This window comes from Leptosomus discolor, chromosome 2 (assembly GCF_034619465.1).
Source record: "Leptosomus discolor isolate bLepDis1 chromosome 2, bLepDis1.hap2, whole genome shotgun sequence".
Classification (NCBI taxonomy): Eukaryota; Metazoa; Chordata; class Aves; order Leptosomiformes; family Leptosomidae; genus Leptosomus; species Leptosomus discolor.
This window is the reverse complement of record NC_141392.1, coordinates 69,416,111-69,437,968: the sequence shown is the minus strand read 5'-3', so window position 1 is coordinate 69,437,968 and position 21,858 is coordinate 69,416,111. Positions and strand designations below refer to the sequence as shown.

Sequence of the window (21,858 nt, the reverse complement as noted above, 5' to 3'; positions counted from 1 at the left end):
TTTGTGTTTTCCTTGAAATGTTTAATGGACTCTTTTGGAGGGCAATGTCTGACTGACTCACTGTAGTAGCTGTCCATAGGGCTTGGAATGGGGACCCCTACCCTAATTGCTCGATGACCTAGGATTTTCCTGTGATGACTACAACAGCATAGAGTGTTTCATATGCTGCCTTTTTATTCTTATAATCGTGTTCCAAAGCAGACTAAACACAAATGGTGAAATACTGAAAATTGCTTCAAGTTGGCTGGCTGTAATCAACAATTCTTGAATTGAATCAACAATTCTTGAATTAACCTATGAGAATACTCCATTTTCATTACAAAAAATAATCTTCATCCTTAGGGTAGAAATTTCTCGTTGTGGAACTGGGTTGTAGACAGCAATCATTGTTTCCCAGCTGTGGTTGAATTTGAAAGTGCTGGACCTGGGTCACTGGGCGTCTGGAAGATGAGATCTGAGATCCTGTGCTTGTCCCTAGGACTCTGGTGCAGAGAGCAGATGACAAGCCTGACTTTTAAGGTAGCCATGTTGCAGAGAAGATGCACTGCTGCCTTCAAAACTGCTTGGAGTTCCCTAAAGACTAATGGCTTTATAAACACATAATAGGCAAAGTTTAGCAGCTAGGAACTTTTCTGATTATAACTGATGTCAGTTATCTCTTTTCTATAGAGCGGTCTGTGTAGCTTAAATGTCAGTTTTCAGGTTATGCCAAGGCATGAAGATGTAGTAGGTGCTTCACATATTCTGTATAAGAATAAGGACTATTCTAGTAGGAGAATCTTAAGACAAAGATTTCTGTAAGGTCAAAGTCAGTATCCTGCTTATCCAGGTTTAGCTGTGGAATGAGTGTGACTGCAAAGCAAGCAGCCTTCTGTGCCTTACAGTTCTGACATGGATTAGTTGTCTTTCTCTCTTTTGTTTTGTGGACACTCTTATATGTCTGAATACAAGTAAAACCACTATAGTAACTCTAGATTGGCTATTTTCACTTGCTATAGTCCTCTGATACCAAATGCCTAGTTCTTACTATGACAAGACTCAATCCTGATGAGATAATGAGTGATCACTGCCAATGCCACTCAGAATTATTTGGCTAATGAAGTTTCTTACAGATGTGCCTGTCCTTTTTGTTGTTGTTAGAAGGTAAATTTTTTTAAGGTATTAGGCCACATACTATTTTTGCTTGAAGAAACATACACAGAAGACAGTTTCACTACCTCAAGATACCCTAGATACATCCTTTTGTCAATTTCATAACAGCATTATCACATCTTTGTTGAGTTTGCAAACGTAATATACTGTAATTTGAATCACTATGTAGAAACTAGTTGTATCTTTGTGAATGAAAGCAAGACCTGTTTTATTGTAAAATATTTCCATAAAGACAGAAACAATTGGAAAGTATTAGATAAGACTAATCTTTCTGGATGCTCTCTGAATGCTTGATTTTGCCTTCAGGCTTTACTGCAGGCAAATTCATATTATAAAATATTAGTAAAGCCTAATTTAAAAATATTTTTGTGTTCAGAGCTGGCTCAAGGCTTCTCGATAGTGTCAGTAAAATTGAATTTTGCACCTTAAAGATAAGGTGTGGGAGCCAAGGCTTCGACGCTCTTGCTAGAAAAAGGATACGAAGGAGAGAGAGAAGAATAGGGGTAGGGCAGAGAGTTGGAAGGGAACCCCTGAGACATTGGTCTTTATCTTCCTGTTGTCAATGGCAGAATTGTAGAATATAGGGTTTAGCATGTTGGCAGTGTTTAAACGTATTCCCACCAGTGGTCACTAACCCATCTATCATCATCCCTGCTTTGGCCACAGTCACAGCTAGCCTGTCTCTGCAGACCTTTGACATAAGAAAAAACAGGCATCAAGCCCAAGACCATGCTCATGACCTACCTGACTGTACCAGATAGTCATATGGAGCCAACAATGCAGAGCACTGCCTCCAGTCGGTGCTAGGTTCCCAATATATTTTAGTGGTTTTGTTGTTCCTTGATCCTGTCTTAAGCTTGCAGCAGTAAACTGACACAGCTTTTGTAGCAGGGTCCTGCAGCTGGGGCAGGCGTTATGTTGCTATACTGCTTCCAGGCCTGAGCTGACACGTAAAGAGACATCAGCCATGTCTATCCTGCACTCTCTAGTTTCAGAAGCACTGTGGCCAGAAGCAACCCTTACATCTCTGCCCCTGTCATACATGCCTGCACTCTGTAAATCTGACCTTCTAAAAGTAAAAATCACATCTAAGCAAGTATATGAAACTGTTCTTATATATTCTATCTTCTGTGACTAATGCTTTGTTAACAAAGGTGGGGGTTTTTTTGATGTGTGTGCATGCAGCTCATCTGATTTTGGATGGTCCTAAAAAATGCATTAATGGGTTTTACTAAATCCTTATTACAATCCCAGCTGGGACCTGGCAACTGAGTATTTTGTGTTATAACATTATCTTGGTTTTAAGGTAAAAATGAACCTCATAAGTTGACCCAATTTATCAGTTTGAGTCTGAACGACTTTTGTGCACATTCAATCCTTATCTTCCTGGTTTTGGTGGAGTGCAAATATGTCTTATTAAAATAATGCACGAATTGTTATTACAGGTGTTCATTAACAGGAAATAAAATACTTTACCAGTATTAAAACTCTTAGCACCTCTAAGCTGTTATTACTTAAGTGCATCCTGTAGCTGAAATACTAACTTAATGATACTTAGCCTCATAGGTAGAACAGTTACATGAGAATGATTTTTCAAATTTTCTTTCAAGCATGCAAAAGGATGTGGTTCTAATACATATCGAAGTCTTGTTACTGTTGGTCAGCCAGAAACAAGAAACTCTGCAGTCTTAAAACGTACACAGACGCGCACACACACACACAAATAATTTGCTGTAACACTATGTTCAGATTTGTGATATAAATTGTGGCATGAACTTAAGACCCCAATCCACTTAAGCTAGTCATTGGGATCACGTGTGTAGTTATATATACAACTTTGCCCTGAAGACGGAGGAATGAACTGAAATATTCTTCTGGTTTCAAGAGTATTGAAATCTGCTATACATCACAAATTCTGAATTTTTGTTGTTTCAAGTTATTAGCAAGGCGAATTTGGTCTTGTACAGTAAAAAAAAATATATAGACAGCTGAGGCGTAATTAGCTTGACAGCTCTGTGTAGCTATGTAAAACGTTGCCGTGAATTCAAGTATTTGCTCCAGGTTTCAAAATTTTACATGTCTTAAGTAAAACATTTAATTGTTTTTTATCATAATTCTGGCAATATGGTTCCTATAATGTTATTCTAAAAATAATTTTAGGAGGAAGTATTAAAAATACCAAATCATTCAGTGTAAAATTGGGGACTTCCTTCACTTTTTTTCCATCATTTATCTCTTTCATGGATATTGGTGTTTCAGATCTTGTGTGGAGAAAGTATTTTGCAAGAATAGAACTTGTTGATCAAGTGTTTTGCCAGCAATTTCCTCTTTTTTTTCCACCTGCTCACACAGGAGGTGGTTCTTTCAGGGAAGTACTTGGAAGACAGCGTTTTGATTTTGTTATTGTTTGAGTTACTGAGTCTCCATGTATGTACGGTGGAGTCTAAATGTTTATAAATCTTGAATATAGTGAAGATATGTTCAGTGTACAGTAAATCATGTTTATTTAAACCAACTGTCAGCTTCACCAGCTCAGCTTTGGCTATAATCTTTCTCATTTTCATGTCATGAGTAATAATAACTGAAGTGTTATTTAGATAACTGTTCTGCTTCTCACTACTACATAACAGAAAACCTACTGCAGAAAGCTTGTATTTAGCAGGTTTTTGTTATTACTATGTTCAGTTAGAGAAGGCAGCAACTGAGACTTAGAATACACTCTGTACCCATGGAGAGCCCTGTTGTCCTCAGTAGGTCACAGCAGAAAGCCGCTTGTACACGATATGATGCAGGGATGTGGTCCTACACAGGATTTTTAAAAACTATGATTACTTTCTTATCTAGTGTGATGAAGGCCTATTCCTTCTCTCAGCAGCATCAAATGGATTAAGCCAGGGGCTTAATATTATATATGTGATTCCTTTAAGGAACGAATGGACAAGTGGAAACTAATTCCTTCTTGATTTTAACTTGAATTAGCTGTGCTTGTGATGTTTTTGTTAGGTGTGCTGAGAACACCATTGTGTCCATGGTTCTTTACAGAACTTCATATTAGTTTTGTGATTCTTCTTACAAAAAAGAAATCAAATCTTTTTTTCTTTCCCTGTTGTTTTGCAGTAAAGGACTTGACTCACATGTACATGCCCACTTGCAGATATGTAGGTATATTTTGTATGGATTTGACTTTCAAAATATTATTCTGTTTTTCTGCTGGGTAACAGGAGAGAAGTCATTGAGTAACTGGGCCCACTATCTCAGGATGCTATCTAAAATTTTGATGAAAAATTAAATTAACCTCTCTAAGGAATGGCACAAATATATGAATTCTGCCTCAAAATGGTGGAAGTACTGGGGGAGGGTTAGCTGGGGATGTTGTATGTGATGCAGGTAGGCTTTAGCATTAGAATTCTTTCACAAGCCACAGGCCGAAAATACTTGTATTATTGGGCTTTTTTTAACTTTCTATGCCATAGAACCAAGAACTGAGTCATTAAAAAACTGTATGTCTAACTTAAAAACACAAGCAAAGGATTAGAAGCTGTGGGCATCTCATGCAACACAACAGAGCTGATTAGAGCTTAATTTCTGTAGCTCGTTCTTAGACTGCACCAGTCATGATATAAACCACAGTTGCTTAATTCTCCTTCACTGCCATATAAACTAGTAATCTTCCTTTGGAGTGAACAGTGAGCCTGTTACCATGACTCAGCTAGCGAGTCCATCAGTTGACTGTGACCCAGCCCAGGCCCCATTGTACTGGGTACCTCTGTGCTGTGTGTGCTGTCCAAGAGTCCTGACTGGCCAGAGCCATACATACACACCTATGTGTGTGCCTGTGTGCATTTTTAATTTATATCAATGCAAAATTTTGATTCTGTATCTTTGTGAAGTAGTCATGATTGAGTTTCTTCTCAAGGAGCTTTCTGAGCACTTTGTCATTTTCCATTTTTGAGTTTGTGTTATAAATCATCTTTTCGCTGGTTTCTCCTTTGTGGTTCCTGTCTGAAAGTTTAGTCCAATCATATACTTTAAGAATCATCTCAAAGTAGTTTTCTTTATCCTCTGGAAATTCAATTTTTAGATCCTTCAAGGTCAGTAACATTGTTAACCTACTAACAACTAGCCTCTGACAAGAATCTGGAAGTAGTTTGAGCTATTCCAACTTGACAGTATACAGGCTGGTTTTATTTTGTATTTATTTTTGAAACAGTTATCAGAAGTCAAGAAAAAATAATGCATTAGTAAAATTGGTTCACTGTAATTACACTTAACTCTTCTATAATTTTATCGGTGATTACATAACCTAATCTGTCTATGACATTTTAGTTATTTGGAAGCCTAGGAAGACAATGTGGTGGATGTTTATTTTCTAACATTGGGAACTGACTGTCCGTAACTCTACATTTTGGGTTCACTGCAGTATTAAAATTGAGTTGAATTAAAACGTATTTTTCTTTTCTTACCATAGTGTACTTTTTCATCCAAAGCATCTATTTTTCCTCTTTCCTATTCTCATTTCAAAGTCTTGTTTCCAGAAGAAGAAGAAAGGAAATGGACAATTCTTTATCTGTTCGTAGACTTTAAAGATTAATATTTCTTTGTCGATCCTTTCCTTTCTCTCTGTAATGTCTTTGAAACGTCATTAAACATTTAAAGCTGATGGATATGATTTGGAGAAAAAAGTGCAGTTGTTTAACCAAAAATTTTAAGTTTTGGAAGTAAAGGGAAAAAAGAGTTTCAAAATCAGGTCTATATTTTCTCTTGCTATGTAAGGAAATCCCTTATGATTCTGGCATCTGTGGAAGAGGAGGAAGCTACATAATACTGGTTTTAATAGATTTTGTCGGTACTTTGTCCTACTTTTTGCTTTTCCCCTTTTAGAAACACAGACCCAAAGAGATTTTTTTTTAAAGTAACTGCATGTAGAAAGTCTGTATTATTTTTCTGTTTGTGGGTTGTTTTTATTTTCTCTCTACCTTCATCACTTCATGAAGTGGGAATAAAAATCTAGTTCTGTCCGATATTTTCCATTTGATAAATCTGTGATGCACCTTGCTGCAGTAGTCAGATCTTCTAAGGAACAGCAGCTGCATTTCCAAAGCATTTTATCTCTGCACATTCTACCAGAATGCTGCCATTTCACATATCCAGCAGTCCCCACACACAGCTGATTCCTTGGAGTGACAGGAGAAAGTCTAATAGCAAGTCTGCCTGTGGCAAATGTGAGGTAGATACACAAGGACAGAGGTGGTGTAGACTTGTCTCATTGTTCTGCATAGCCAATATTTACCCACTGTCTTGTGTGTCTTGGTTTCACACAGGTGTGTGTGTCCCCCGAAATTTCAACATGGCCACAAAATCTGAGGGAGTGGTTGCTTGGTACTGAAGAAATTGCTAGTCATCAAAAAAAAAAAAAAAAGTTTCCCTTTAACCTAAAGTTGCAGCAGAAATATTAGGTTTTCTACTTTTTAATATAATTAACTACCTGCTGCAATTTTCTTCTGTAATTGGCATACTTAACTGTTTAATTTCCTACTGGTTGAATGATTTGCATCATCCCATGTATTTTTTTGCTTGCTGATTCCCTACTGTTACTATACTTGAAGCTTGTACAGTCTAGACTCTTTTTGCTTCTGCTTTGCTGTTCTCATTTACTCTTTGTTCAGTTGACGAAAATAAGAGCTCTGTGCTCAGAGTGAGCATTTTCCCTGTTACCTGTTTAACACCACTTAAGGTGTAGCAGGTCTTTTGCTGATACTCCTGATAGACTTCACACAGACCAACAAAACACTGCTTTATGCCACATGTTGGTCTTTTTTTATATAAATGTCTATGCCAGTAGTCAATGAAATATATCTTAATGATCAACTTAGAAGCACAGGCAGTCTGAGATTTCATGAAGTTCCTAGTACAGCTTGGCCTTCCTTTTCTTTCTTCATTACATTGTCACCATTAGAATATTATGTCTTTGGATTCTGGGAACTCTTCTATGATGTTACTTTGCTAGGGAGACTTGTAGGATAGCACAAAGCAGTTCCTTAAGATCTTGGATGATGTAGGACCAGAATCTCTTTCTGTGAATAAATTTGTAAAATAAAAAGGTAGGCAAAATACCGAGACTGGCTATAGGCTGGATGCATTCTGTGAAAGGAATCTTTGTTGTAGAGATGAATTCATTGTTTGACATGGAACTCTGAACTTTCAAATTCAAAACGATATGGCTGACAAACTTCCTCAGGATTCTTTTGACAATCCCTATCTTAAAGTACAACATATGCCCACAAGTACTATATAATTAACACTCTTTACATTTTCAATGCTGGTGTAAGCGTAGACTGTCATTTTAATGGCAAGTTTTCTTAATTTCAAAAAGAAAGTGTTGGTGTGGCAGTGGACTGCGGCATAAACATTGAAAAAACTCTCCCATAGCTATATTATGCAAGAACAGTGGTGAACAGTAGTTAATTATTCATTTAAAAAGTTAAAAAGTTGCATGTGTTTGGTTACACATAAAAGCCCACTGACAGAATAGCTGGGGACAGAGGGAAGAGGAAAACAAAAAAAACCCCAAAAGTTAGGGAAATAATGGAAGTAAAGAGACAGGTCTAGTCTGAAGGATGGTGTTTGTGAATGCAAGCAAAGTAGCTGAGAAGCTGTCATAAGCCTGCCACTTATTTTCAGCACTGATACCCTAGAACATTATAGCATTTGCTGGTGTATAGAACAAAATGATTTGTGTTTCTCCTCCTGCAAACAAACCATCCTAGTCAACAGTTTAGTATCTCAGTAGAATTGCCCACATGAATGTTTTAGCTAACTGAATATAACTCAGTAAACTGTCAGTGAGAAACACAGCTTTCATTAAAACAAGAAGGTGGATCATTGCAATATCATTTCATTTTACTGCTGACTGAAGTATTTTTTAACTCAGGGCAGTTATCTTGGGTATGGGAAGGGGAAATGCCCTAATATATGTTTTCTGGTCTGTTCTAATCTATTTATGCTTTTGCTTTTTAATCATAGGTTTCTGTGCTCGAGAGGCAGATATTTGACTTCCTTGGTTATCAGTGGGCACCCATTCTGGCAAATTTTATACATATTATTATAGTCATACTTGGCTTATTTGGAACCATCCAGTATAGACCTCGTTACATAACAGGAGTGAGTATTTAATTTTATTTACTTATTTTGATGTGCATGTAAAAAAAAAAAAAAAAGGCAACATTCCATACTATATTGCTTAGAAATCAAATAGAAATCTCATCTTCATTTAACTTTCTTCTGTAATATTTTGCATTTACTTATTATGCTTTTGAGACATCTGCAATAATTAAATGGTAAAGTGGTAACAACCTACAAAAGTTGAAAGTCAATATGATCACAAATTACGTGGCAACAAGAACATTCAAGAAGTGAAGTCAGTTTAAAGAATTACAGAATCCTCAGAATTACAAGAATCTATAGCTAGAATAAATGCTAGCCATAACTTTCCTAGATCCACTGGACCTCCTCAACAGATCTATGATTTATTATAGTTACTCGTTATTAGCCATCATTGATGGAATGCCTATCTGTTATGTATATCCAGCCTAGAAATTATAGTCCAAGTTGAAAATGAAATATGAGAACATGGTAAGAAATGCAAGTTTGATGGTTATGGACTGAGGGCTCCAGAATAAAAGTAAGGATTTAGACCTTTTTTATTTTTAATCCATTTCTTTTCCTTATTCAGCTACTCCTCATACACAGACTCTGTATTGCTGTACTCTTTGGTACAATACAGTATTAATGAAATCCTCATTTCATACTCTGGGTTTGGGGTTTTCCCCATTTGTAGGTCTATAAAGACAGAATAATAGATCTGAAAGCCATCATTCAGAACACCTTTTGTTAGAAATAGATTTGCATAACAATATTTCTATCAAAACCGACTGCTAATTCAGTTAAAGCTTGTATTCTTTTCAGAGACATACAGTTAAAAAGATTTGCTCGTACACAACCATATTTTCATGTCAAATGAAAATAACTCCACTGAATCTATACCCACATTCTGCAGAGTCTGTTTCCTCTTGTACTATTCTCTCATTTACCACTAGTCACTCAGGAGGTAGAAAGGTTTTGCTTGTACAACTGTGCTACCATCCATATTGCAGTTGTATGATGTTAACAGTAATACATTAGCATTGTGTCAGTGTTTCTGTGCTTTCCTACATGCAGAAAATGTGTGTATACATGTATAATGTCTTTATGCATGCACTCAATTTAATATATTCCAAAACATATATTATCAAGATTGAGAAATATATTGCAAGCCTTAAATATTCAGAGTGTTTCCTTCAAGCTACAACTCTGGGAGTCATATGAATGTGAACTGGAGTATTCTTCTTCTATTTCTAGGGCTTTGACCAGTACAAAAATCTTGAAAATGAAAAAACAAAATTCAAGCAACTGTCAGTTAAATAAAGAGTAAAGTCTTCCATCCCAAGACTGTTCCAAGACATAAAAATGAGCATAAGCATAAAACACTTAGCTGAGCTAAACAAAAAAGCTAGATTTAAATAGCCTTTTCAACAGGAGTACGGAAAATTACCTGCTACAATGATGAGTGCATTGTGAATGGGGAGGAATACCGGCCTTATAAATAGGTACCATTCACATGAGGTTCTGGGTGATAATGTTTGTGCCGCAACATCCTACTGATTTTCACACATATCTTTTCTTAGAGCTCCCCCTCACCCTCGCTCTGTAGCCTATCTGGCTTTGTGAGTTTGCCTTCCTGCATCCTCTCGTTGAATTGGATAGAACCAATCTAAGATCGAATTGTTTGTCTTGCTCAGATTTTATGATAGACGCCTGAATCTGCCATCTGTCACAGAGTGCTTAGGTAAGGGAACAATGACGGAACTTTCGTCCTTCATCTAGTTGGATCGACAGAGTGCTATGATTTTTTTTCATTTCTACTGCTGCTTTCTTTGGAGAGTATCTAAAATCAGGATGAGGGAAATGGTACTGGTCACTGGAGGGAGAGATAAGGAAGCTTCATCCTTTTATTCAGTTTGACTGGGCCCTGAATAAGCACCTTGTGGAAGCTGGGTGTCATCTGATATCAGAAGTAAAGTTGTGAGTTCAAAGGCAAGAAGAAAGACAACAGCCTGCAAGGGTGTAGCTATGAGGTTTTCAGGTGAGTGGATGCAAATACTCAGACTTCAATAGATTCTGCAAGGATCAATCTGTCTTGAGTGGACCCTATAGGACCCTTAATCTACAGTCACATTAGTACCTCAAGTATAGTTTGCTTCAACACGACTACAATAAATTCCCTTTTTACTGTGCATGCTTCATAAAAGATATCACAAAAATGTTTTCCAGAGGTTGTGAATCATAGGTTAAAGAGAGCCGGGAGGTTTAAAGGTGAGATCTAAAGAAATTATTTGGTGGCTTAGGGAGAAGAGGAAATAAGTTTTAGACAGACGGGACACCACAAATGAAATTGTGTCCTTGAACTCGCAAGAGTCACGGGGAAGTTTAGAAGTGGGTGAGCGGAAAAGGTGACTGTGGTTTCGGGCCTTCGAAAATAGTTCAAATTACATGGGACACAGGAGTTGTTGTGGACAAAAAGGACAGGAACTTTAAGGTTAGTATCATCAGAGGGGTTAATCTTAATATAGGCTTGGCAAGAAGACATTAATTTTTGCTTGAATACCTGAACCATTGACCAATAAATGAGCAATTGATGCAGGAGGTGAAACATCTGTTCTGAGGATGAGAATGAGCATCTTTTCAAAAGATAATAATTGAATTATTTTTTAAAAAAAAATTATAAAAGAACTGCTTAACAGCACTATGCTGAAACAGAGAATAAGGATTTCAGTAGGAACAAAGGTTAGCCACTGTAATGACTGAATTGTAAATGTGGGTTATAGCAGTGCTGTCACAGGATCCATCAATGCAAATGCCTGAGAGCTAATATCAATGCAAATTATTAAGGGTTCTGGAAAGAAGCAATACTCTTCAACTGGGTAGGGCTCTGCCTGGAGGCTCAATTTCTCCACATTACTTCTATAGAGGGATTCTAGCTGTGCTGATGTGCTCAACACGTATTCCTCACTCTGCTGTGGATTATTAGTTGCCTGACTAATCTAGTGACTTTCTACAATGACGTAAGTGCATCAGTAGGCAAGGGAAGAGTTATGGATGTAATCTCTCTAGACTTCTGTAAGACTTTTGATACGGTCTCCCGCAATCTGATGGAGAGATACAGGTTTGACAGATGGACTGTTAGATGGATAAGGAAGTGGCTGCATGGCCACATCAAAAGAGGGAAGGGATGTTGTCCAGGGGGCCCTTGACAGCCTTGAGGAGTGGGCCCATGCAAACCTCATGAAATTCAATAAGGCCAAGTGCAAGGTCCTGCACCTGGGTCAGGGCAATCCCTGATATCAGTACAGACTGAGGGATGAATGAATTGAGAGAAGTCCTATGGAGAAGGACTTGGGGGTACTGATGGCCATGTGGAAAATTGCATGTGAGGCAGTGATATGTGCTTGCATCACAAAAAGCCAATCGTATCCTGGGCTGCATCAAAAGCAGTGTGACCATCAGGTCGAGGGAGGTGATTCTCAACCCCATACTCAACTCTCCTGAGACCCCACTTGGAGTACTGTGTCCAATGCTAGGGCCCACAGTACAAGAAAGACAGACATGTTACAGTGAGTCCAGAGGAGGGCCATGAAAAGAGTCAGAGGTCTGGAACACCTCTCCTATGAGGAAAGGCTGAGAGAGTTGGGGTTGTTCAGCCTCGAGAAGTCTCCAGGGAGACCTTATTTCAACCCTTCAATATATAGAGGGGACTTACAAGAAAGATGGAGAAAGACTTTGTACCAGGGCCTTAGTGAGAGAACAAGGGACACTAGGTTTAAACTGAAAGAGCGTAGGTTTAGACTGAACATAAGGAAGAAAATTTTTACAATGAGGATGGTGAGACACTGGAACAGGTTTCCCAGAGAAGTTGTAGATGCCCCTTCCTTGGAAGTGTTCAAGGCCAGGTTCAATGGGGCTTTGAGCAACCTGATCCAGTGGAAGGTGGGGTTGGAACTAGATGATCTTTAAGGTCCCTTCCAACCCAAACCATTCTATGATTCTATGAAAGAAAAAAAGTAAGGAAATGCCACTAAACTTTTTCTGGTTCCTACATTATAGAAACCTTGGCAATCTCATTCTACTGTTGTCTTAACATTTCTAGAAAGTATTCTCAGAATATATAAGGACAAAAAGTCCCATTTTTACTGAATGTCATTCTCTTCTCCAAACAGAGGAATCCACTTGACAGGTGAAGCTCACCTTGTGGTTCACCAGTGCTACAGAGGTAGCACTGTAAAGTTAAGTACTTTGTTTCTTCCCTGCCGTGGGAAGAAGATAAATGAATATCTAGTGGAACTTCACAGTGACATAAACAGAGAGAGAAAAACTTTGAAGTGAATTATGAAGTATGAGAATTTGAGGAAAATCGTGCCTGGGAGGTAGATTCCACTGTAATTTCCACTGCTTATTTGTATCTTCTAGATCTCTTATATTTACTTCCTCTAGAATTGCTTCCAGTAAAGAATTTTTGTACAATTCTGTACATTTTATTGAGCAGTCTGATAGACAAAGCAAGAGTGATAAGAAAGTGAAAGAGCATTTGTACTAAAGAATAAATTCTCCTGCCTTGAGCATAAAGTGAAAATCCAATACCAATGAGAAAACTTTTAATCCAGAAGGAATTACCTTGTTTCAAACCTGTGATAGTAGGAGACTGTACAAATTGTTTTCTCGTAATGATGTGGTTTTTGCACAGTTCAAGTGGACTTTGGTTGTGTGTGAAGCAAAATTACACAATGGACAACAACATTACTAACATTTTCTCAGGGATTAATTTATTCTGTTCTAGTATTTCCTCCTGTTAAACATAATAGTAACACCTCCTAATAATAGTGAACATAATAGGGACTTGTACAGGCCACAGTATACTAGAAGAAGACAACAAGGATCTCAGTTTGACACAAAGCAGATTTGCAACCTTTAAGAGCAAAAAGAATCTTGTACAGGATAATACCTGGTCACATTAAGTCTGGGAGAAAAGGATAGGTTATTACTGGTACATTACTTAACACGTAATTACTGATATATATTAAAAAAAGAGAAAGAGGCAATTACCTTATGTCTGAGCTTCTTGCAGCATCATCACTCTGCCAAACCATTAGGCCCCAGAGAGTATAACTGAGTTAATCTATGTCTTTTTAAAGACTAGACATTGTCAATTGCTTCAGCATCCCTAGTGGAATCTACTTAATGCCTTGTATGACAAGTAGCCCTGAGTCTACCAGATCTGTTTTGGAGTATTTCAGTTGTATATTGCAATTTAGTATCTTCCATGTCTTTAAATGTTTAAAGCAGTACATCAAAATGTGCAGCAATTCATGTGTCATATGTACATACCAGGATACTATCAAACAACATTAACCATGCTGTAGAAAACTGTAAAGCCAAGAACAGCAGGGAATCTGCAGTTCTAGACCCACGCTCCCTGAGCTACTGTCCAGGTTTCGGCTGGGATAGAGTTCATTTTCTTCCTAGCAGCTGGTACAGTGCTGAGTTCTGGATTTAGTGTGAGAATAACATTGATCACACACTGATATTTTAGTTGTTGCTGAGTAGCGCTTATCCTAAGTCAAGGACTTTTCAGTTTCCCACGCTCTGCCAGCCGAGGAGGTGCACCAGAAGCTGGGGGGGAGCACAGCCAGGACGGCTGACCTGAACTAGCCAAAGGGATATTCCATACCATAGAACGTCATGCTCAGTACGTACACTGGGGGAGTTGGCGGGAAGGGGAAGATAGCTGCTCGGGCGTTGGTCAGCAAGTGGTGAGCCACTGCACTGTGCATCACTTGTCATTTTATTTCTCTCTCTTTTTTGTTAGGTTCCTTTTCATTACTACTATTATTATATAATATTATATTCTTATTGATATTATTATAGTCTATTTAATTTAGTTGTTAAAATATTGTTATCTCAACCCATGAGTTTTACTTTTTTTTTTTCAGTTCTCCTTCTCATACCACTGGGAGGGGGGAGGAGTGAGTGAATGGCTGCGTGGTGTTTAGTTGCTGGCTGGGGTTAAACCATGACAGCTACTCTTTTGAATTTTAAAGACAGGCTCCATAGAGTTAATGATTTGGCCAGAATTTTTGGTGAGAGAACTTTCAGGAGACTGTTTTGCTAAATTTTGTAAGAGAACCAGTTTTCAGTCCTTCTTCCTGATTAAAGAGTTATTTATAGTAAAAAAAAAAAAAAATCTTGTGCTTAAAATGTTTGTAATAATTGAGTTCTCTGAGATTAATTTACTTTGTTGACCTAATCGGATTTATTTTCCGGTCACTTGTTTTATTTAAAATAAGAAAGTGCATGTACTCAAGCTCAGTACAGGAATTATTAAAAAATGTAGTTTACTTCTCCTTTCTTTACAGCTTAATAAAGAGGAGGATGAAATGAAACGGAATAGTCACCGTACATTCTAGTCAGCCTGCAAGAACAAAGTTCTTGCAGTCTATGGAGTCAGACTCCTATCTGAGACTGCTCTCTGTAAAGGGGTTTCTCAGGAAGTACTTTTGTACCTGTTTGAAAAAACTCATTCAGTGCTTCACCTTAATTGTACTTATGTGATGATTTACTATGTTGCAACTGAAATGTAGACATTTATTTACGGAAAGAGGCACATAGTCACACAAACTACTCCTATGCTTTACACAACATTTCGGAGCAAACGATAATTGCGGGACAAAAGCAATAATCTTCTGCATAATGATTTTGAGCTGATGCCCAATAATACTATAAGTAATTAAGAAAATAAAGACCTTGAACATTTTAGTAGCAGCTTTGTCTGTTGGCTGTCACAGGAGACTGTGAATCAGGATACTGATTCTGTTTCAAAATGTGCCATTGGCAAGATGTTTTGTTTGCTAACATGTCGTTCAAGCACACATAATGATATTCCTCAGTTTGTTCCTTGATTCAGTAGTTTGTCATGGATAATAATGAATGTGAATGTTTATTCTGTTCTTAGTGTAAAATTTCCAGGATTTATTGGTTTCAGTCAGGTTGAAAAGATCATGACAAAAGTTGATTTTTATTTTAGTACTTACAGGCCAAATCAAAACCAGTAAGTGTGAGATGACAGAGGTTGCATTTCCATGTTAGTAGAAAAAACTGTGTCAGTAAAACTTAATTAATGGCTAAAAAATCAGAGGTAATCCAAATGTATATATACCCACTGGAAAAAAAAAATAAATGGACAAACAAACAAAAAAAAACAAAATCAAAACACCACAACAAAAAGGAGAGGTGCCTCAAAGACAAGCAATAGAAGAGATTGTTGACAGAATAGTAATTTCCCCAGATTGTAGAATTCCAGAAGTTAAGCAATATATAGCGAGTGTGTGCCTTAAACAGGGAGGACGGAACAGCCATTTTATTTGGGAAGTGCATGTGTATAAAGAAGTTCTTGCACTTGGGAAAGGACTAATTGGAGATACTCATTCAGTAGTTTCAAGTCACAGTAATATAAGCACACTACCATTACATTTTCAGTCAGAAAGATCAAAAAGTTTCAGAAAACAGAAACTATACAAGATCAAGGAGATGACAGCATTCCACAAAGCGGTCCTTATGGAAAGGTCTTTCTACACCTAAGTAGAAAAAATGCTTAGTCAGGCCAAACTTTAACAAAATAGTTCCTCAGTGCTTACTCATTTTATTCTTTGGGCTATTGATTAAAAATTAGTCACATAGAAAGTTTGCCTTCAGTTGAGAGTAAATCAAATGAGTTTATTAAAAAATAATTATGTGTGAGTCATCAAATAATAGTGACTACAGTATTAGCGGTCAATGTGCCTCAGGAAATATCAAGAAACAAACAATTTTACTAATCCTCATCCTGGTGAAAAATGGAGAATAAAATCTTTATCATAGTTTAGAATCCCCAGAGACTCCCAAATTAAAAAGGAGACAAAGCAAAGGAGAAACAGCACACTCATATGGTTGCTTAGTAGAGATGGTTAGCTAAAATAAACATCTCTGTGAGAGTTTGTGTCTGATGAAGTAAATTAAAAAAGAAAATTACTAAAATTATAGTACAGCATAGAATTGTATAGAAGTAAGAAAGAGCTTTGAAGAGCAAAGCGCATGGCCAAGAGTATAAGAACAAAAAAAAAAAAAAGTACAGAATAAAAATAGAAAACTTAGAAGAGGACTAGTAAACCTTCAAAATGAGTATTGCAGAACCATTTTTGGGACACTCTGATAAAGCTCCAAATCATAACATGAATTAAGGCTATTACGCTGCTGGAGAATCCACCTTAACCCTAAACTAGCCCCAAATTTCATTCATGGTTTCATTTTCATTATGCCAGATACATCAATGCACTTCCCATGGTAAGTGTTCAATATTGTTAACATCCTTTTCGTAATGGAATTTATACTAAATAGTTTGGTTGAGGGATGCTTGCTGTTTGTCAAAACTCACCTTCCTAAAAAGATCCTTTGTGCTGGTCACATTTTCAGTGATCCTCCTTCAGATCTTGTCAGTGTTTTCTGAAATATGTCCATGTTCAGAAATGCCTGGAGCAAAAGCATGTTGTTACGACTTTTTATCTTTAAAATTCTTATAAAAGATTACTGATAACAATTTGGATGTCACAGAAGAGTAGAGTTCAGGATTCTTTTCATAGTCTGTCCTTTCACTACTGGATGCTACCTCCATAAGAATGACCTTTGTAAACTTTGCTAACTGTTATTTTATTGGAGAGTTTTGCTCATTTCTGGCAAATGCTGTGAAAAACCAGTAGGGATGTAAGTAGAAGACTGCCCTTTGAACTTTAAACAACATTTGCTGAAAGGGATTTCAATTCACAGGGAGGTATGCTGTTTAATAGAGTGCTTTTGCTGCTGTTGTGTTAAAAGATTAGATTTTAGTATGTTGTGGATTTAAATGTGCTTGGGTTTATATTTAAAAGGACAGGCTCAGCAGTTTACTTTTGATACTGAATCTAACCTACTTTATGGTAGGGGTGGGAATGTGAAGGAAGTAGAAGTTAGTGAATAGGTAGCTGGTCAATGTCATAGCTGTAGCGATTTCACTAATCCAAATTTTGAGGTTAACTCCTTGCACGCATACAGAACATGTACAAAGAAGAGATTAAGTATTCCAGTGGTCAGAGAGTCATTCTTTATGCTTAGTGGTTAGTTTATTGGTGGAGTATATTAAATATCAGTTTAAAACAGATAGTCTGTTTTTCTACCTGATAATCAGTGCAGGAAGCTAGTCTAGGCTTCAATTACAATGGACTTTTGATTTTGACTTCATCTTTTAGAAATATTTTGATAAATTGCATGAGATCTCAACAGATCTCAAACTCTCCAGCCCTTGAGATTCAGCTGAGCCTTGGGCAAATATGTTGGAGAATCACCTCCAGTATAATATTATGTAGAGTGCATCTGTCTTGACTGCATGGAATTAGATAAAAAATGATAGCCTACAGTAAATTTCTCTGGCATTTTCTGCCTTTTTTGGCTCTTGACTTTAAAATTTTCGTACTATTTAGAATAAAGACCACACAAACTTTTTTTTTTTTTTTCCCATAAAAATTGTCTGAGTATAGTTTGACTACTTTCATCTACTCTCTTTGCTCGAACATATTTAGGTGTGAGGCATTAAGGTACAAAAAGATTAATCTAAAGGAAATTATGTAAAGGAAATTTCTTCTGTGTTCAGCAAACCTGACCCAACTTCTTAAGAAAGTGTAAAATATTATTTCATGATTAAAGAGTACTCAGACAGTTAGTCTTCCAGCTCTAGGGAAACACAATGGGAAAAAAAAGGAAAACAAACTGTTGATCAGATAACTAGTCAAGACATAAAAATGAAACCATCCCAGTTAAGAGATCCTAAGTCTCTGATTCCTCTAACTTTTGTACAAGTCATTACTTTTCCAGAAGTCCTCTACTGTTAGAAAACAGAGTTTTAAAGAGAAAAAGTGTACCAGCCTGATGGAGTTTCATTGTAGATAATTGAGTGAGAAGCTGTCAGGCGCCAAGAGGTCTTTTAAATAATAAACATTTTGAAAACATGATAAACTATTCTCACTTGTTTAGCCATGAAATCTGTTAGGTTCTTAGAGCCACTGAATCCTGAAAATTACTTTGGGATATTTTCAGAAAATGTTGTGAAAGACACCCTGGACAAGACTCCAGGATAGAGTTTACTTCAGCGACAGTTCTACTTGGAGTTTTGTTTTCTTTTAGATTGAGATGGATTTTCATTCATTTTCAGATACTCAGCTAATACTATTTTTAGAGTGATATATATGTTGAGTTTTAGAAGATGAAAGATTATAATTTGCATCATATAATGAAGTACAGCATTGATTTCCAGGAAATTTTATGCAGAACCTGTTCAGTGCATGAAACTGTCTGATATTTTTAATTTAATTCCTTAATTATTAGTTTCATAGCAGGTTTAACTGGTGGAGAATTCAGCGGCATTCATCCTTTCTTAATGCTTTTATCCCCTTTCAATGAATTGTATTCACTTTTAAAAAGTAGCCATTCAAAATGTCTCTCCCTCATCCATTCCACAGAAAAGGAAGATGGTTTTCCAGGGAGTCTCCACGGAGAACTACTGTTCTGTGTAGAACTGCTAATAACATGTAATGAATATTGGTATTTTCTTTCATTCAAACCAGAGAGCTCACTAACAGAATCCCTGGAAAGGTGCCAAAAGATGAAGTTCCTCTACGTTTCATTTTCTCTTTCTTTAGAATAAATCCTCTGATTTGTCGCTATAATGGCAAACGAGTATCCTACAAGTTTTTGTTGCTGTTTTTTTCTTTTTTAAAAAAAAACCCAAACAACAACAAAAAATAGCAACCCTTTCTGCTAAAATAATGTCTGATTGGCACTTTGTAGTTCAAATACTATGAAAAGCATTAAGAATGAACCACTTACCTAATGATGTCTTTAACAGATAGTCAGAGGAAGAGATTAAAGAGAAAAAGCATGGATTTTGCTACTGCTACCTAAACTGCAGTTGAAAGCATTAAAATTCTCTCAAACACCAAATAGCTCTGGCCAACTAGAGATAATTAAAAATCAAGCAAGGATAAGGTAATGTTTCCACTGCTCTGAAATGACCTCTGTAGTTCAGTGCCAAATATTTCTCTTCATCTAATCAGATTTCCTTGTTGTTTCTATACCACTTACTATGGATTGCAACATTGTTTGTTTAGAATTTTTTCTAGCTGGCTTATGTCAATTACTGCTGACATTCGCTTGTCTAAGAGCTTATAGCTCTATCTTTTTATCTTGTACATGTTTATAGCATACATTCATGGAATATCTGTCCACCTCAGAGCTTTTAATGTCTCTGTCCCTGTGTCACACTACTGAATTAGGGAAGTACTCCCCCCACTGCTTTACAATGTGGGACCTGAAACACTAAAAGACAGAGATTTTCTGAGTACCAGAGGAAAGGCTATGACAGACCAACATGTGAATCCATTTTTCTCAAGTTACAAGCCAGTGCTTTATCAACTGCATCCTGCAGAGATGCCCCAAACTCTCTGTAAAGTCTAGGAATAAAGGTTGGGATCACAGCTACTTAACAGTGTGGAATAGTTCTGTAAGAAAAAATAATAATAAAACAGTCTTTGGACAGTACCTCTCTCACCAAGGGAAAAGGGCTGATGCCTCAAGCTGTCTTTGTGATAACTCTTTTGTCAGATTCAGTGGCTATTACAGTGACAGCCAGGACTGGCAGTTGCACTCCTTCCAGCAAGAGAATAATATATTTTAATTAACAGCTTATACCACAATGAGATAAGAATTAGGAAAAAAACCAGGAAACATTGCTTTTATCCAAACTACCTATCAGAGTCTCACATTCCTCTGCTTTGTTGCCTCTGCTTGCAACAGGCTGCAGGTTCAGAGCTTGTTCTGGAGTACAGTCGCATAACAACAACTCTGCTGCTCCTCTTTCTGTTCAAGCTCCTTCTGTACTTCTGTCTATGTCTTCCTCCATTCTCTTCACCTTGATTCAGCCACTAATCTCTACATGTTTATTTAAGATGGCATGTAGCTAAAATGAAGCTGTCCGTTTTAAATTAAATGAAGTCTGAGTAACAGTACTTACCAATTAATTGCACTGAAACCCGATTCTTCTTTTGGCCAGCTCAGTCAAATTGGACAGCTTCATTTTAGCTACATGCCATTTTAAATATACGTGTAGAGATTAGTGGCTGAATCAAGGTGAAGAGAGCAAACTTCAGTCCTGGTTGGTTTATATCTGTGCACAGGATGATGTGCTAATATCTGGAGTCTGTCCTTACCTTTTTTTTACAAGAGTTTTTTCTAGGCAATGTGACTCATTCTCCTCTTTTGTGAGTTTCGTTGTCACACGGAGTTTATGCTTCAGGAAGGGTGCACTGAGAATCACACAGAGGTATACTGTCCTGTTCATTTACAGATCATCATTTCCAATTTTGAGAGAAGATGGAGATGGTTTTCTTTAGTCATATTCCAAATGTGGCTTTTTCTTTTTTGCCTTCTGAACAAGAACTACATAAAAATAATTCTGTAAATCTTCTTGTCACAAATCTCCATTTCAGAACTTCGGAGATGTTTCTCTCTTCCCATCTGTACTTACCTGTTTCAATTTTTAATGTTTTGATTATGATTTTCAACTCCTGAAGCACCACAAGAAAAAAGGGACACACTGTTTGCTTTGCCTCTTGCTATGAATACCATTACCAATGAAGATACATTTTCTGAATGACGCTGAAAGGCAAGATAAACAATGAGTAGAGCTGTAAAATGCACTGTTAAACATGATCCACAGTTTCCATTGCTCCTATTTCTATAATTTAGCTGTCAAGGGCACTATTTATTTGCAGCTTGTTTTTATGGGTTCTTCTGTATATTTGGGCATAGATGTTAATGCTACACACATTCCTGTTGGATAAACTTACGTATAAATGATAAATAAATTTAAAATAATAAAGTTCATAGTGAAGCAACATTTTATGTGCTGTGAACTCAGCAGGTATGATTTGAATTATAAATGCCTCTAAGGACAGAATTTTGCATATCAATATAAATTGTACTTCTAAACAAGTCTAGTAAAGTAACATTGTAGTTTTACAAGTAAACGCTATGATTCCCTCTATACCAGTTTGAATTACTTATTGTGCTGCTGCTCAGTTTGGCTCCTAGCTGCAGTTCCTTAGCTATTTCCAATCACATTGTTCATTATTTATTTATTTATTTATTTATGACGTTCTACAGCTGTTTTCATTTGTTTCAGTATCAATTTTGGGTGAGTGCCGACATAACCAATTTTGGGTTTTATGCTGCTTTTTTTCAGCCAATAAGCCGCTTAAAGTTTCTGTGGTGCTTCTGGTCTGAGATCAATGAGTATATTTGCTTTTCTTTACTTTATGGGTAAAAAATATTAACATTTAGCTATGGTAGGTTTATTGTCCAACCAGAACAATACAGCACTTATTGGAAATAGCTCTAGAGGTTTCCAACTTAATTAAATCACCAGCTGTGGGAAGAGACTAGGTGTTGGTCTTTGTATAGAATTTTTTGTTAAAGGATAGCATCTTGTAACTAATA

At 36.9% G+C, this 21,858-nt stretch overlaps 1 protein-coding gene across 1 annotated transcript in view; it reads left to right on the top strand.

Annotated features, from left to right (window-relative positions):
• The first annotated feature begins 7,369 nt into the window (after positions 1-7,369).
• Positions 7,370-21,858, top strand: part of NKAIN2 (sodium/potassium transporting ATPase interacting 2) — a 315,720-nt gene continuing 301,231 nt past the window's right edge. The window contains exons 1-2 of the mRNA XM_086460449.1: positions 7,370-7,417; positions 8,176-8,313. Coding sequence (XP_086316575.1) covers positions 7,370-7,417; positions 8,176-8,313 — 186 coding nt within the window. The remainder of the gene's footprint in view (positions 7,418-8,175; positions 8,314-21,858) is intronic.